The sequence below is a fragment of the Oncorhynchus mykiss genome, chromosome 12 (genome assembly GCF_057628025.1).
Source record: "Oncorhynchus mykiss isolate SJ-2025 chromosome 12, ASM5762802v1, whole genome shotgun sequence".
NCBI classification, from domain to species: Eukaryota; Metazoa; Chordata; class Actinopteri; order Salmoniformes; family Salmonidae; genus Oncorhynchus; species Oncorhynchus mykiss.
Window position 1 is genome coordinate 67,804,445 of NC_143033.1, and position 14,772 is coordinate 67,819,216.

Genomic DNA, 14,772 nt, shown 5'->3' on the forward strand with positions numbered 1-14,772 from the left:
AAGCAAACGGGGATCATTTCTGTATTTTGAAAGTTACAGATCTTGAAAATGTGATTGCTGACAAGTAAAACATTGTGGGAATATGTTTACACTGAACTAATGAAACAAATACCAAAAGATTGTTTTTGGGTGGAGTTTTCCTTAAAATTTTGAATAAGGGTTAGGGGACAGGTTAATAACTAAAATGCATCAGTTGTCCCCTACTCAACTCAAACATCCAACTTTTGGATTGCTAGATGGTCATGGCTTACACACCCCACCCGACTGACCAACTAACCGAACTCCCTCCTTTTGTTGCTGTCTTAGTAGGTATCATATGTCTTGGAGGTGCTAAGAAACACATAAAGTATGTTTCATATGGCTCTGAGGCCAGGCTGACTTACATGGCCTGATGGTGCTACCATGTGGTAGAATGGACTAACTACAGTGTAGTGCCTCTCTCACCCTCACCCTACAGATTCCTGTAACAGTGAAAGCAATACAATGAGACAACCTACAGAGAGAGAAAACATAGCAGCCACCACCTGCTGTAGTCAAAAGATGAACAAAGATCCAAAAAATCACTCTCTATTTCCCATAAACTCAACAGAAACCAAACAAAAAGAGGTTTAGCTAAGGAGATGCCGCATCAAAGGACGTAGTATTTTATTAAAGAAAAAGAGTAGCATTTTATTCAACAATAGGTTTCAAATATGTACACTTAAGTGGAGCTTCATCAGTCAGAGCTGAATGTTCAAAGGTTATGTAATTATTACATTACTGTTCTGTTGGCTGTACTATTGTACATTATGATCCCACCGCTGCTGATGCTCTGGGTCTTGCTGAGGCCTTGGTTCTGCACGGTGAGCTGGTGATGGTCGATGTGACGGAACTCGGATGCAAAGAGGCCAAATAGGACAAAGAAGCACATGACCAGAGCCCACTCAGAAATGGACGCCATTGAGCGGTAGCCAGTATCAAAGAGTAGACCTATGGCCACTGAGGAGGAAAGGGGAGTCAAGGAGCACAACCCAAACAGGTGACAATGTCTAAAATATAGCGGTTTGTAGGGAGGACATACAATTTTATGATATTATTTTTATGCGCAATGTTTTCACTGTAAATTCAGGTAAAGAAGCATGATTTAGGATGATTTTTTTATCATTTACAATTAGCTGTGTTGACCCTGGATCACCATTCAGCTGTGTTGATCTTGGATCGTCGAGCACTCCCCTTGTGCTCTCCCTCTCTCTGATTTATCTCAGCTGATAGATCTGATGTTAAAGGATACTGGTGATGACCAAGATGGTGCAGATGCTACAGAGGGCAGCTCTGAGAGGCCCCATCCAGCGACGGTCTTTAGAGGGCTGGACTTTATAGGTGAGCCACACCTGCAACCAGAAGTAGGCCAGGCCCACAAAGAAGGCCAGAAAAGCCCCGAACACATGGATGCCAAACAGCACAGATTGCTGAAAGAGACGGAGAGAGGAATGGTGGTGAGAGGGAAAGAGCCAGGCAGGATATTGTCAACCATATTTCAATGTATATCAATATAGCATCTTTTTAAGGGAACATGCTAGGATTGGGACGATATTGGGATTCGTATGACGACAATACTGTAGTTATAGTATCCTATTGTAATCGTAAGGCGATACCCGAAAGCTGCCGAGGATGGAGATGCCCAGAGATGAGATGAAGCCCAGTATGATACTGGCGATGTTCACCTTGCTGTTCTGACCATAGTCCCTGACCTGCTGAAACCGGATCACCACAACCCACAGGACTGACAGAGATAGGGAGAGGGAGAGGAAGAGAGAGACAGAAAAGAGAGAGATGGGGGTGTAGAGGAGGGTGGAGTGGGGAGGATAGAAGGGAGAATAAGAATGAGGTTACATACGAAAGACAAGACAGAATAATAAAGTGGTATGAACCAACGTGTAAGTGCTGAATAAATTAACTTACTCAAGACTGCACAGATGTTGCAGACCTGGGAAAAGACACAGCTCTGTGGATCATAGGTGCCACATTCACTGGAAGACAAATTCACATTTGAATTATTTACACATTTGGAAATGACTTGGTAATGAAATATTGACTTTTAAACAAATAGCCAGTGGTATTGTGGCATTGTGGGCTCAGTCACATTTCCCAGCATGTTTTGTTAGTGGTTATACCCGTTTAACTGGTCTGTGGTGGAGCCTCTATTGACATAGTCTAGATACACAGTGGAATTCAGGGTAAACCCTTTACAGTATTGTAAAGACCAGCGTCACTCTTACCTGATGTAAGGGAATCTCGCTGTGATATTAACAGTCTCATTTGATACAGCGATACCGAACCTGGGAAGAACAAGACCTGTCGTTAGCATATCAATGCTTCAGTGGTTTTCTGTTTGTTATTTGCACTGAGAGTACGTTTATTATCCTCAACACAATCTCATTGTACCGTAGCATAAGACCACACTGTTATTATATCTAGACAAGTAGCTGGAGAGAGCAGACCAGTCTGTTAGATACTCACACCACCCATATTCCCACAGTGCCAAACACCGCCAAGCAGATTGGAAGGAGTGCCCAGAGCCACATTATTGTTTACTTACTTCCCCTGGGAAATATGAAACGAGACAACTGAGACAGCCAGATACACTTTAGCCTAATTTCAATAAAAAGGGACAAAGGCCCTCAACTGAGGAACTCAGGAAGCCATAAAAATATCTTACCCCAGGACATTTCACATGGTGACTATCCCAGAAAAATATTTCTGCGATAATCTTTGAGGATCACCTTCCTCGGAGCCTTACACAGGAAACTGTCAGAGGCACCTATAACCTGGTAACAGAGAGACCCAAGAATAGTCAAACAAAACTAAGGTTAATCATTGTATGTTGAAGTGAGCATAGGCTTGATGGTGCCACCATGTGGTAGAATTGACTTCCGCATCCCCCTCACACAGAGATCCCTGTAGCAGGGAAACCAATACCATGTGACAACCAGCAGAGGGACGAAACAGAGCATCCACCGCTGCTGCAGTCAAAACATTGAGGACATATTCTCCCCTTTCAACACAAACAAAGAGATAGGCTCTAGGTGAATAGATGCTGTAGACGACTTACCTAGAAGCAAATCTTGTCCCGTATTTTCTGCCATAACTCTCAGGGTTGACTGAGACATCATGTAGCATGCTGTCTATCTAATGCAATGTGAAACAGTCAGTCTTCACCTTCAGCTCGATAGCCTGACTAAACGGACTGACAAAACAAGAGCCTGAAGAAACTGCAGCATTCTCCTTGGCGGGCAGCCAATCTGTCTCTGCCGATGCAACGGCGGAGGACCGGGTGTGTTCAGGAGGGTGCAACGTTAAAAAGCATTCAGATATAAATGCGTTACGTAGAACAGCTATCCTTATATGTCACATAGAATTAGGTGTCATGCCACGTCTATAAATTATATTTCTATCTGCAACGTTCTTAATGCTTTTACCTCTCTGAATACACCTCTGGTTGTTTGTGTGAGAGGGTAATTCTGAAGAAAATGAAGGGCAGCACAGCTGATGACAGCCACCACCTGCACACGGCACTCACCGAGATGAGTGTGAGTTTCCCAAAGGTATGCTTTATGTTTTTGGGAAACCCACACACAAGGCTGCTTGTCCTAAAGGCTTGGACACACAGTGCTATATGCCTATTTAATCAGAAACACTAATAGCACTGAAAACAGATTTGGTACAACATCTATCAACAATATGGACCTTTGATGCAAAAAAAACATTGATTGTTTCAAATGTTTGTAAAGAAATTAATCTGCTGTTTTACAATGCAAAATAAAAAAATAAAAAGTTGTTTAAATGACGTGTTTGCACTGGGAGAACAAATGTCATGATATTATTTTTTATATGACAGACACTGATGGAATGCTCGATATTCTCTGTACAGTACGTTTAAAGTTACATTTGATTAAACATTAGTCAACTAAAAACACTTACAGTTATGTAAACCCTCATGACTTAAACTTTGTTGAAGTATCAGTTCCTGTATCACATCATACATCACATTAAAGTTGATTTCAATTTCCATGGCAATAATCAGTTCATTCATCTTCCTCTATATAAATACTGTAGATATGTTTCCAGCTTTCATGTCTTGATGTGCCATTGAAATAATATCTGTTGGAACAAAAATAAAACCAAAAGGGGAGAAAATCTTAGATCCGCTTGACTGAATTACAAGACAATTAGAATTGTGATTTTTTTTTTTATATAACTTTATGCATTTTTTCAATACTTTCATAATATAATATTCAATAAGTAAATAAATAACAGTAATACAAAAGTTGTTTGTGCGTGTACAACAAAATGCTGGGTTGCAGGCATTGGGCCACTTAGTTGTTGTTGTTTTTTTTTTAACTGCTGGGTTATTGAGATATGACCCAGCGGGTCAGCTCAGAAGACTGGAGTCATGGCTTTGTAGGGGCGTGGCTTTTTTTATTTTTGGCCACCCGTGAAAGTAAATGTCATTCTGGTTCATGTGTTCTGTTGTATTGTTATCACATGTTAAGGTTAAACACAGACACCTTTGTATCTTTAATGATGCTTATACAAGTATGTGAGTTCCCCAAGAGCTTATGCTAAAATATGGGATATCTCAATGTTGTGATATGTATATAATAATGTTATAAATGTTATATTCAAATATGTAATGTGCAAAGAAATTCAAAGAAAATTGAAATTTGCAGTGTACAAACTTAACATGATTAACAGGAATGACCTTTACTCTTACAGGTGGCCAAAAATCATTATTTGAAAGCCACGCCCCCAATAGGCCATGCCTCATGAAAATAACCTATGGATTACATTTTTTTTAAACAGCTGCTGGGTCAAACCAACTGATGGTAAAAAAAGAACTAATGATGGTTCAATTAACCCATGTTTGGGTATTCACACAACTAGCTGGGTCAAAATAACCCAGCGTGTATGTGTGTGTGTTTGTTTTTAGATACTAAGCAATGAACAGGTCACGGTCACGGTCTCATTGGCTTTACTATGAAACGACTCCGTTGGTCTTCAGACCTTGTTTCTGCACGGTGAGCTGGTGGAAGTCGATGTGACGGAACTCGGACCCAAAGAGGCCAAAAAGGACAAAGAAGGACATGACCAAGGCCCACTCACAAACGGCCGTTCCAGATTTGTAGCTGGTATTATGAAGTATTGCCACTGGGGAGGGAAAGGCCAGGCAAGGAGCAACAACACAAGCAGATGACCTGTCAATGTCGAAACTATACAGTTTGTATACCGTCTCATTCCCAGCTAAGTGTAGTGTACCACTGTACTGCCAGTCTGGTCAGGGAATATATACTACAGTCCATTGTTTATGTGTCATATTTTCACTGGTATTCAAGTTGCTATATTTTGCATAAACACTGTTAAGCATGCATCAACAGTGAGTAATAGATGTGTTTCATCTTCCTACATGAAGAGACATTCTCTCGCCCCCAGCGGTATGGTCTGTAAGGATACTGGTGATGACCAGGATGCTGCAGATGCTACACAAGGTAGCTCGAAGAGGTCCAACCCAGTGGCGGTCTTTAAAGGGGTGGGCTTTGTAGAAGAGCCACACCTGCCCTTTATCACAATAGTTTACACTGAAGCGAGATTCTAAACGATACCTGGAAGTTTCCGATAATGGAGATGCCCACACAGGAGATGAAGCCCAGTACGATACTGGCAATGTTCACCTTGCTGTTCTGACCATAGTCCCTGACCTGCTGAAACCAGATCACCACAACCCACAGGGCTGACACACAGAGAGAGAAGGGGGTATTTTTGTTTGTTTGTGTGTTGTGTTGTGTTGTGTGTGTATGTATATACAGTGGGGCAAAAAGTATTGTCAATCACCAATTGTGCAAGTTCTCCAACTTAAAAAGATGAGAGAGGCCTGTAATTTTCATCATAGGTACACTTCAACTATGACAGACAAAATGAGGAAAAAAATCCAGAAAATCACATTGTAGGATTATTTATGAATTTATTTGCAAATTATGGTGGAAAATAAGTATTTGGTCACCTACAAACAAGCAAGATTACTGGCTCTCACAGACCTGTAACTTCTTCTTTAAGAGGATCCTCTGTCCTCCACTCGTTACCTGTATTAATGGCACCTGTTTGAACTTGTTAACAGTATAAAAGACACCTGTCCACAACCTCAAACAGTCACACTCTAAACTCCACTATGGCCAAGACCAAAGAGCTGTCAAAGGACACCAGAAACAAAATTGTAGACCTGCACCAGGCTGGGAAGACTGAATCTGCAATAGGTAAGCAGCTTGGTTTGAAGAAATCAATTGTGGGAGCAATTATTAGGAAATGGAAGACATACAAGACCACTGATAATCTCCCTCGATCTGGGGCTCCACGCTAGATTTCACCCCGTGGGGTCAAAATGATCACAAGAACGGTGAGCAAAAATCCCAGAACCACATGGGGGGACCTAGTGAATGACCTGCAGAGAGCTGGGACCAAAGTAACAAAGCCTACCATCAGTAACACACTACGCTGCCAGGGACTCAAATCCTGCAGTGCCAGACATGTCCCCCTGCTTAAGCCAGTACATGACCAGGCCCGTCTGAAGTTTGCTAGAGAGCATTTGGATGATCCAGAAGAAGATTGGGAGAATGTCATATGGTCAGATGAAACCAAAATATAACTTTTTGGTAAAAACTCAACTCATCGTGTCTGGAGGACAAAGAATGCTGAGTTGCATCCAAAGAACACCATACCTACTGTGAAGCATGGGGGTGGAAGCATAATGCTTTGGGGCTGTTTTTCTGCAAAGGGACCAGGACAACTGATCCGTGTAAAGGAAAGAATGAATGGGGCCATGTATCGTGAGATTTTGAGTGAAAACCTCCTTCCATCAGCAAGGGCATTGACGATGAAATGTGGCTGGGTCTTTCAGCATGACAATGATCCCAAACACACCGCCCAGGCAACGAAGGAGTGGCTTCGTAAGAAGCATTTCAAGGTCCTGGAGTGGCCTAGTCAGTCTCCAGATCTCAACCCCATAGAAAATCTTTGGAGGGAGTTGAAAGTCCGTGTTGCCCAGCAACAGCTCCAAAACACCACTGCTCTAGAGGAGATCTGCATGGAGGAATGGGCCAAAAATACCAGCAACAGTGTGTGAAAACCTTGTGAAGACTTACAGAAAACGTTTGACCTCTGTCATTGCCAACAAAGGGTATATAACAAATTATTGAGATAAACTTTTGTTATTGACCAAATACTTATTTTCCACCATAATTTGCAAATAAATTCATTAAAAATCCTACAATGTGATTTTCTGGAATTTTGTTTCTCATTTTGTCTGTCATAGTTTAATTGTACCTATGATGAAAATTACAGGCCCCTCTCATCTTTTTAAGTTGGAGAACTTGCACAATTGGTGGCTGACTAAATACTTTTTTGCCCCACTTTATATATCTGTTCACTTACCCAGGACAGCACAGACGTTGCAGATCTGAGCAAAGATGCAGCTCTAAGGATTATAGGTGCCACATTCACTACGGAACAAAAATATTCACATTTGAATTCTCTACGATTATAAACAAATCATATCAGACGTCGGAACCTCAAAATGTGTATTCGTTGATTTCACAATACACACCTTGTTTCCCTCTCATACTTTATGTAAAAAAATGTATCTTAGTTTTTGCTTCAAATTATCCTAAAGTATCTAAACAAAATGAGTGTGTAACTCAATGAAGTTGCTTATAGATGATTTGGACATGAAGCGCAAAGAAGCTAATATTGACTTGCAGACCGGTAAACACAAACAAAGCATGGATTGCTGTCATTTTTTAAATGTAACCTATTTTTAAACTAGGCGAGTCAGTTAAGAACAAATTCTTTTTTACAATGACGGCCTACCCCGGACGACACTCGGCCAATTGTGCGCCGCCCAATGGGACTCCCAATCACGGCCGGATGTGATGCAGCCTGGATTCGAACCAGGGACTGCAGTGACGCCTCTTGCACTGAGCTGCGCCACTTTGGAGTCATACCTTGCCCATAGACTGCTTACAGCGTAAGGAAACCAATGTCATTTTGTAATTTGGGTGAACTTTAATACACCATGCTAGCTATCGGCATGCCTCCCCGGGTCCTCTCCAAATAGTACCGCTGCACGTCCTGACCGGTTGCATCTGGGCCTGGGACTGTGTATGTCTGTGAGTGAGTGCATGTGTGCTAGTGTGTGGAGAATCAGAGCAGGTGGTCAGTCCAGGTCAAGTGTTCAGCTCTCAGGTCAAGTGTCTCATGCTCCGATACCATCTTCCGTTCTGATACCAACGGGCTCAGAGACCGTTTCTATCCACAAGCCATCATACTGCTGAACACTTGAACTGACCACCTGCTCTGATTCTCCACATCTTAGCACACGTGCACTCACGCACACACCCACTCATACATTCATTATACACACACACCCACACACATAAATTCATTCATTACACACACATCACAACTGCTGCTACCAGACTCGTATTATACTGCTCAATTTATACACGTGCACCCCTCTCCAATACACGTGTAAATATTGGACAATAAATTGTGCTTTCCTGTATTATACTTAGACTGAGTGTACAAAACCTTAAGAACACCTGCTCTTTCCACGACATAAACTGACCAGGTGAAACCTATGAACCCTTCTTGATGTCACCTGTTAAATCCCCTTCAATCAGTGTAGATGAAGGGGAGGAGACAGGTTAAATATGGATTTGTAAGCCTTGAGACATGGATTGTGTATGTGTGCCAATGGGCAAGACAAAAAAATTGAAGTGCCTTTGAACGGGGTATGGTAGTAGTTACCAGGCTCACCAATTTGAGTGTGTAAAGAAGTACAATGCTGCTGGGTTTTTCACGCTCAACAGTTTCCTGTGTATCAATAATGGTCCCCCAAAACACATCCAGCCAACTTGACATTGTAAAGTCCACGCCCTGACAAAGTGAGGCCGTTCTGTGTATGCTAAAATGTTTATTTTATTTTCTGCCATTTGCGTTATGTTCGTATTCTTATATTTTCTTATTTCTTATTGTTGTTGCATTGTCGAGGAGGAACCTACAAGCATGTTTTTAATTGGACGATGTATACCGTGCGACAAATACAATTTGAATAATGTTATAACTTTAATATTAAAGTGATATAGTGTTGATTCCTCAATGATTCACTTTTCATTTTGATCCATGCCATTGAGAATATTTATAGAGTACTGTGAGACATTGACTTGATTGCAAGACCAGTGTGACTCCTACCTGATGTAGGGGAATCTGTCTGTGATGTTAACAGTCTCATTCGAAACAGCGATACCAAACCTGGCGAGAACAAGAACTGCAGTTAGTATTTTAATACCTCCCATTACAACATACAGTGCCTTCGACAAGTATTCAGACCCTTTCACTTTTTCCACATTTTGTTAAGTTACAGCCTTATTCTAAAATATATTAATTTGTTTGTTTCCATCATCAATCAACACACAATACCCCAGAATGACAAAGCAAAAATAGGATTTTAGATATTTTAGAATTTAATTTAATTTATCAAAAATAAATAATACAAATTCACTTAAGTATTCAGACCCTTTACTCAGTACTTTTTTGAAGCACCTTTGGCAATGATTACAGCCTCAAGTCTTCTTGGGTATGACACTACAAGCTTGTCCCAGACTTGTCCCAAAGCCACTCCTGTGTTGTCTTGGCTGTGTGCTTAGAGTTGTTGTCCTGTTGGATGGTGAGCCTTCACCCCCAGTCTGAGGTCCTGAACACTCTGGAGCAGGTTTTCATCAAGGATCTCTCTGTACTTTGCTCTGTTCATCTTTCGCTTGATCCTGACTAGTCTCCCAGTCCCTGCCGCTGAAAAACATCCAAACGGAATGATGCTGCCACCACCATGGTTCACCATAGGATAATCTTATTTCTCTTGGTCTGAAAGTCTAGGTGCCTTTTGGCCATCTCCAAGTGGGCTGTCATGTGCCTTTTACTGAGGAGTGGCTTCCATCAGGCCACTCTACCATAACGGCCTGATTGGTGGAGTGCTGCAGAGATGGTTGTCCTTCTGGAAGGTTCTCCCATCTCCACAGATCTGTCAGAGTGACCATCGGGTTCTTGGTCACCTCCCTGACCAAGGCTCTTCTCCCCCGATTGCTCAGTTTGTCCGGATGGCCAGCTCTAGGAAAGGTCTTGGTGTTTCCAAACCACTGTGTTCCTGGGGACCTTCAGTGCTGCAGAAATATTTTGGTACTCTTCCCTAGATCTGTGCCTTGACACAATCCTGTCTCGGGGCTCTACGGACAATTCCTTTGACCTCATGGCTTGGTTTTTGCTCTTACATGCACTGTCAACTGTGGGACCTTATATCGTCAGGTGTGTGCCTTTCCAAATCACGTCCAATCAATTGAATTTACCACAGGTGAACTCCAATCATGTTGTAGAAACATCTCATGGATGATCAATGGAAACAGGATGCACCTGACCTCCACTTCGAGTGTCATAGCAAAGGGTCTGAAAACTTATGTAAATAAGGTATTTCTGTTTTTTATTTTTAATACATTTGCAAACATTTCTAAAAACCTGTTTTCACTTTGTCATTACGGGGGATTGTGAGTAGATTGCTAAGTTTTTAAAAAACATTTATTTATTCAATTTTAAAATAAGGCTGTAACATAACAAAATGTGGAAAAAAGTCAAGGGGTCTGAATACTTTTCAAAGGCGCTGTATATCTTCCAGACAAAACCATTTTTGTTACTTGTACTGAAAGTAAGTAAACATGAACATTTTCTCCATCATCATCATTGCCATATCATTGTAGCATAAGTGACCACAGTATTCTTCTGCCTATTGCTAACAAAGAAGTGGCTGAAGAGGAGAGCACACACGGACGTCAGATAAATACTTACACAACCCATATGTCCACAGTGCCAAACACCGCCAAGCAGATCGGGAGCAGTGCCCAGAGCCACATAATGGTCCACTTAGGTCACCTGGGACAGACACAATTACTCCTGTGTACAGTAGTTGTGTACAGTAGTTGCTTTCAATGCCATGTAGAATCCTTCCCCGAGTTTAAATACACAAGTATTTAAATAACAAATGATGAAATACACATTTTCTGTGTATTTGAGTACTTTTAAATAACGTGGCCAAAGTCAACTACTTCTGTTGGAAGTATTTTAATTTATTGTCAAATCATTTCATATAAAAAAAGATACTTTGAAAATATTTTTCAAATTCATTATTTCAAATGCATCGGAGTATTTAGTTGTATTTGAATATTTTCAAATATATGTCAATACTTTCCAAGTGTACTTCCAAATACATTCCAATATTCAACTACTTTCAAATAATAATAAAAACATCTGAAAACTTCATTTGAAATGGATGTGAACGTAATTGAAATAATTGAAATAGTATTTGAGCCCTGGTCCGGTAAAGAGAAGTACAGTGCCTTGCGAAAGTATTCGGCCCCCTTGAACTTTGCGACCTTTTGACACATTTCAGGCTTCAAACATAAAGATATACAACTGTATTTTTTTGTGAAGAATCAACCATAAGTGGGACACAATCATGAAGTGGAACGACATTTATTGGATATTTCAAACTTTTTTAACAAATCAAAAACTGAAAAATTGGGCGTGCAAAATTATTCAGCCCCTTTACTTTCAGTGCAGCAAACTCTCTCCAGAAGTTCAGTGAGGATCTCTGAATGATCCAATGTTGATCTAAATGACTAATGAGGATAAATACAATCCACCTGTGTGTAATCAAGTCTCCGTATAAATGCACCTGCACTGTGATAGTCTCAGAGGTCCGTTAAAAGCGCAGAGAGCATCATGAAGAACAAGGAACATACCAGGCAGGTCCGAGATACTGTTGTGAAGAAGTTTAAAGCCGGATTTGGATACAAAAAGATTTCCCAAGCTTTAAACATCCCAAGGAGCACTGTGCAAACGATAATATTGAAATGGAAGGAGTATCAGACCACTGCAAATCTACCAAGACCTGGCTGTCCCTCTAAACTTTCAGCTCATACAAGGAGAAGACTGATCAGAGATGCAGCCAAGAGGCCCATGATCACTCTGGATGAACTGCAGAGATCTACAGCTGAGGTGGGAGACTCTGTCCATAGGACAACAATCAGTCGTATATTGCACAAATCTGGCCTTTATGGAAGAGTGGCAAGAAGAAAGCCATTTCTTAAAGATATCCATACAAATTGTTGTTTAAAGTTTGCCACAAGCCACCTGGGAGACACACCAAACATGTGGAAGAAGGTGCTCTGGTCAGATGAAACCAAAATTTAACATTTTGGCAACAATGCAAAACGTTATGTTTGGCGTAAAAGCAACACAGCTGAACACCCTGAACACACCATCCCCACTGTCAAACATGGTGGTGGCAGCATCATGGTTTGGGCCTGCTTTTCTTCAGCAGGGACAGGGAAGATGGTTAAAAATGATGGGAAGATGGATGGAGCCAAATACAGGACCATTCTGGAAGAAAACCTGATGGAGTCTGCAAAAGACCTGAGACTGGGACGGAGATTTGTCTTCCAACAAGACAATGATCCAAAACATAAAGCAAAATCTACAATGGAATGGTTCAAAAATAAACATATCCAGGTGTTAGAATGGCCAAATCAAAGTCCAGACCTGAATCCAATCGAGAATCTGTGGAAAGAACTGAAAACTGCTGTTCACAAATGCTCTCCATCCAACCTCACTGAGCTCGAGCTGTTTTGCAAGGAGGAATGGGAAAACATTTCAGTCTCTCGATGTGCAAAACTGATAGAGACATACCCCAAGCGACTTACAGCTGTAATCGCAGCAAAAGGTGACGCTACAAAGTATTAACTTAAGGGGGCTGAATAATTTTGCACGCCCAATTTTTCAGTTTTTGATTTGTTAAAAAAGTTTGAAATATCCAATAAATGTCGTTCCACTTCATGATTGTGTCCCACTTGTTGTTGATTCTTCACAAAAAAATACAGTTTTATATCTTTATGTTTGAAGCCTGAAATGTGGCAAAAGGTCGCAAAGTTCAAGGGGGCCGAATACTTTCGCAAGGCACTGTATCTGTTGATTATCTGTTCGTACACATCTTACAGGATCAAAGCTGATGAGGTGAAAAGGAACGTTTGAAGCTACAGGCTTACTCAATTGAGAAATCATTTTGAGTGATAGGAAGAGAATGGAAGCACAGAAAAATAACTGTCTAGTTTAAATAAGCTCCTTGCTCTTCCAGACTGTTAAAACCTCATCAAATGACACCCAGAAAAGTCGTTACTTAAAAGGAAAGAGAGGAAAGCAAGATACAGAAAGAGCAATAATGTCATAGACACTATTTACACAAAATAAGATATATTGACAAGTTTCATATTTCAAGTTAATGTCACATGCACAAGTACAGTGAAATGCCTTTCCTGCAAGCTCTATGACATAGTAACCTAGAATAAAATCATATTTAACTGTCAGAGAAAGAGAAGTTAAGTAAAAAGTGGTTTAAAGTCACAGTTTTCTTGTATGTAGATGGGAGGTAAAGCCGACACAACCTCTTGACTTTCTCCTCAATAGAGAAAATGCCTCTCCCCCTTGGCCGTCACTGTCAAATGGACCGTAATAACACCAGAAGAAAGTTGTTTCTCACTCGCTTTACCAGAGAGAAGGTTGTATGGTACAATTATTACATTGGGTCAGGGGCTGGATTAAGAAATAATACGCCGCGGGGCTTAGATATTTCATATTATTATAATGGTGATAACAAAGATTGGTATGAGGATGACAGTATTGATTGAAGTGTGAAGATGTGATCCGATAGCGATTTTGACCATGACAGTGTTATAATTTGATTCATTCAAAAATAAAGTTGCCACGTATCACCATGAAGAAACAGGTAAGGACATAGCTCATGTCTGAGCATCGGATCATGCCCATTGTGAGCGGAACTGGGGAACTTAGACACATACGTGACTTTCCTTGTTAATACTGTACTGAATGGGATTATTTCTGTTCATGTGTGTTGTGTATATCCTAGATTTAAAAAAAAAAACACATTGTGGCGGATACAGCAAAGGTACCTGAGCTCCGGGCCCCATCTACAGTATCTGATTGACACTTCTCCCTTCCTGTACCAGCAACACTCCTTCCAATGCCACTGCCTTTCTGAACTGCCTCAACACCCGGTCAGCTTTGGAACACCAGCACTTTCCACTGCCAGAACCCGGAATGGATTATTGTTTTCAAAGCATATTTGAAATTCTCTTTGTAATGAAAAGCACTATATACAAAAAAAAATATTATTAGATTGTGTAACTATTCTACTTAGAAGCATTCATTTTTTGAAAGTCAATTTTTGAAAGGGGTTTGCTCTGCAAGACATTACGGTAACAGTCTAGCCAACAATGTCCTGATTCACAACTATTTGCACTCGTTCCTCCCAGTAACATACTGTGGGCTTCCTCTGCACACCTCGCTCTCTCACTCTCACTCACACACGCACAACCACATTACCATAAATTATTGTACATCCACATAGTGAAACCAAAAATCTATCAGAAGGACTTGATATACTCTTCTTTCTCTCTAGACTGAAAGCTGTAACAGGGTGTCTACTGTTGAGCATTAGATAAGTTAAATACAAAGTAATAAATGAGTGTAATAATGGTTCCACTGCACCAATATCATCAGCTTCCTATGACGACGCTCTTGGTAATAAAGATTGGTTGGACAAAGGACCTTTGACCCGATCCATTT

General features: G+C 40.9%; 1 protein-coding gene and 1 pseudogene across 2 annotated transcripts; both read right to left on the bottom strand.

The window, feature by feature from the left end:
- Positions 1-613: 613 nt before the first annotated feature.
- Positions 614-3,289, bottom strand: LOC110538014 (modulator of macroautophagy TMEM150B). 2 transcript variants are annotated; one of them, XM_021624538.3, is made up of 8 exons: positions 3,092-3,289; positions 2,699-2,807; positions 2,500-2,583; positions 2,259-2,318; positions 1,942-2,009; positions 1,635-1,762; positions 1,271-1,448; positions 614-978 (listed from the first exon to the last, which is right to left on the bottom strand). In XM_021624538.3, the coding sequence occupies exons 3-8, from the start codon at positions 2,562-2,564 to the stop codon at positions 752-754; spliced, it is 726 nt and encodes a 241-aa protein (XP_021480213.1). In that variant the 5' UTR covers positions 2,565-2,583; positions 2,699-2,807; positions 3,092-3,289; the 3' UTR covers positions 614-751. The 2 variants fall into 2 exon arrangements, with proteins under 2 accessions (XP_021480213.1, XP_090049201.1); XM_090193075.1 differs by lacking the exon at positions 3,092-3,289 and having other exon boundaries at positions 2,699-2,834.
- Positions 3,290-5,014: 1,725 nt separating this feature from the next.
- LOC110538934 (modulator of macroautophagy TMEM150B-like) lies at positions 5,015-11,093 on the bottom strand (annotated as a pseudogene).
- Between the last annotated feature and the right edge of the window lie 3,679 nt (positions 11,094-14,772).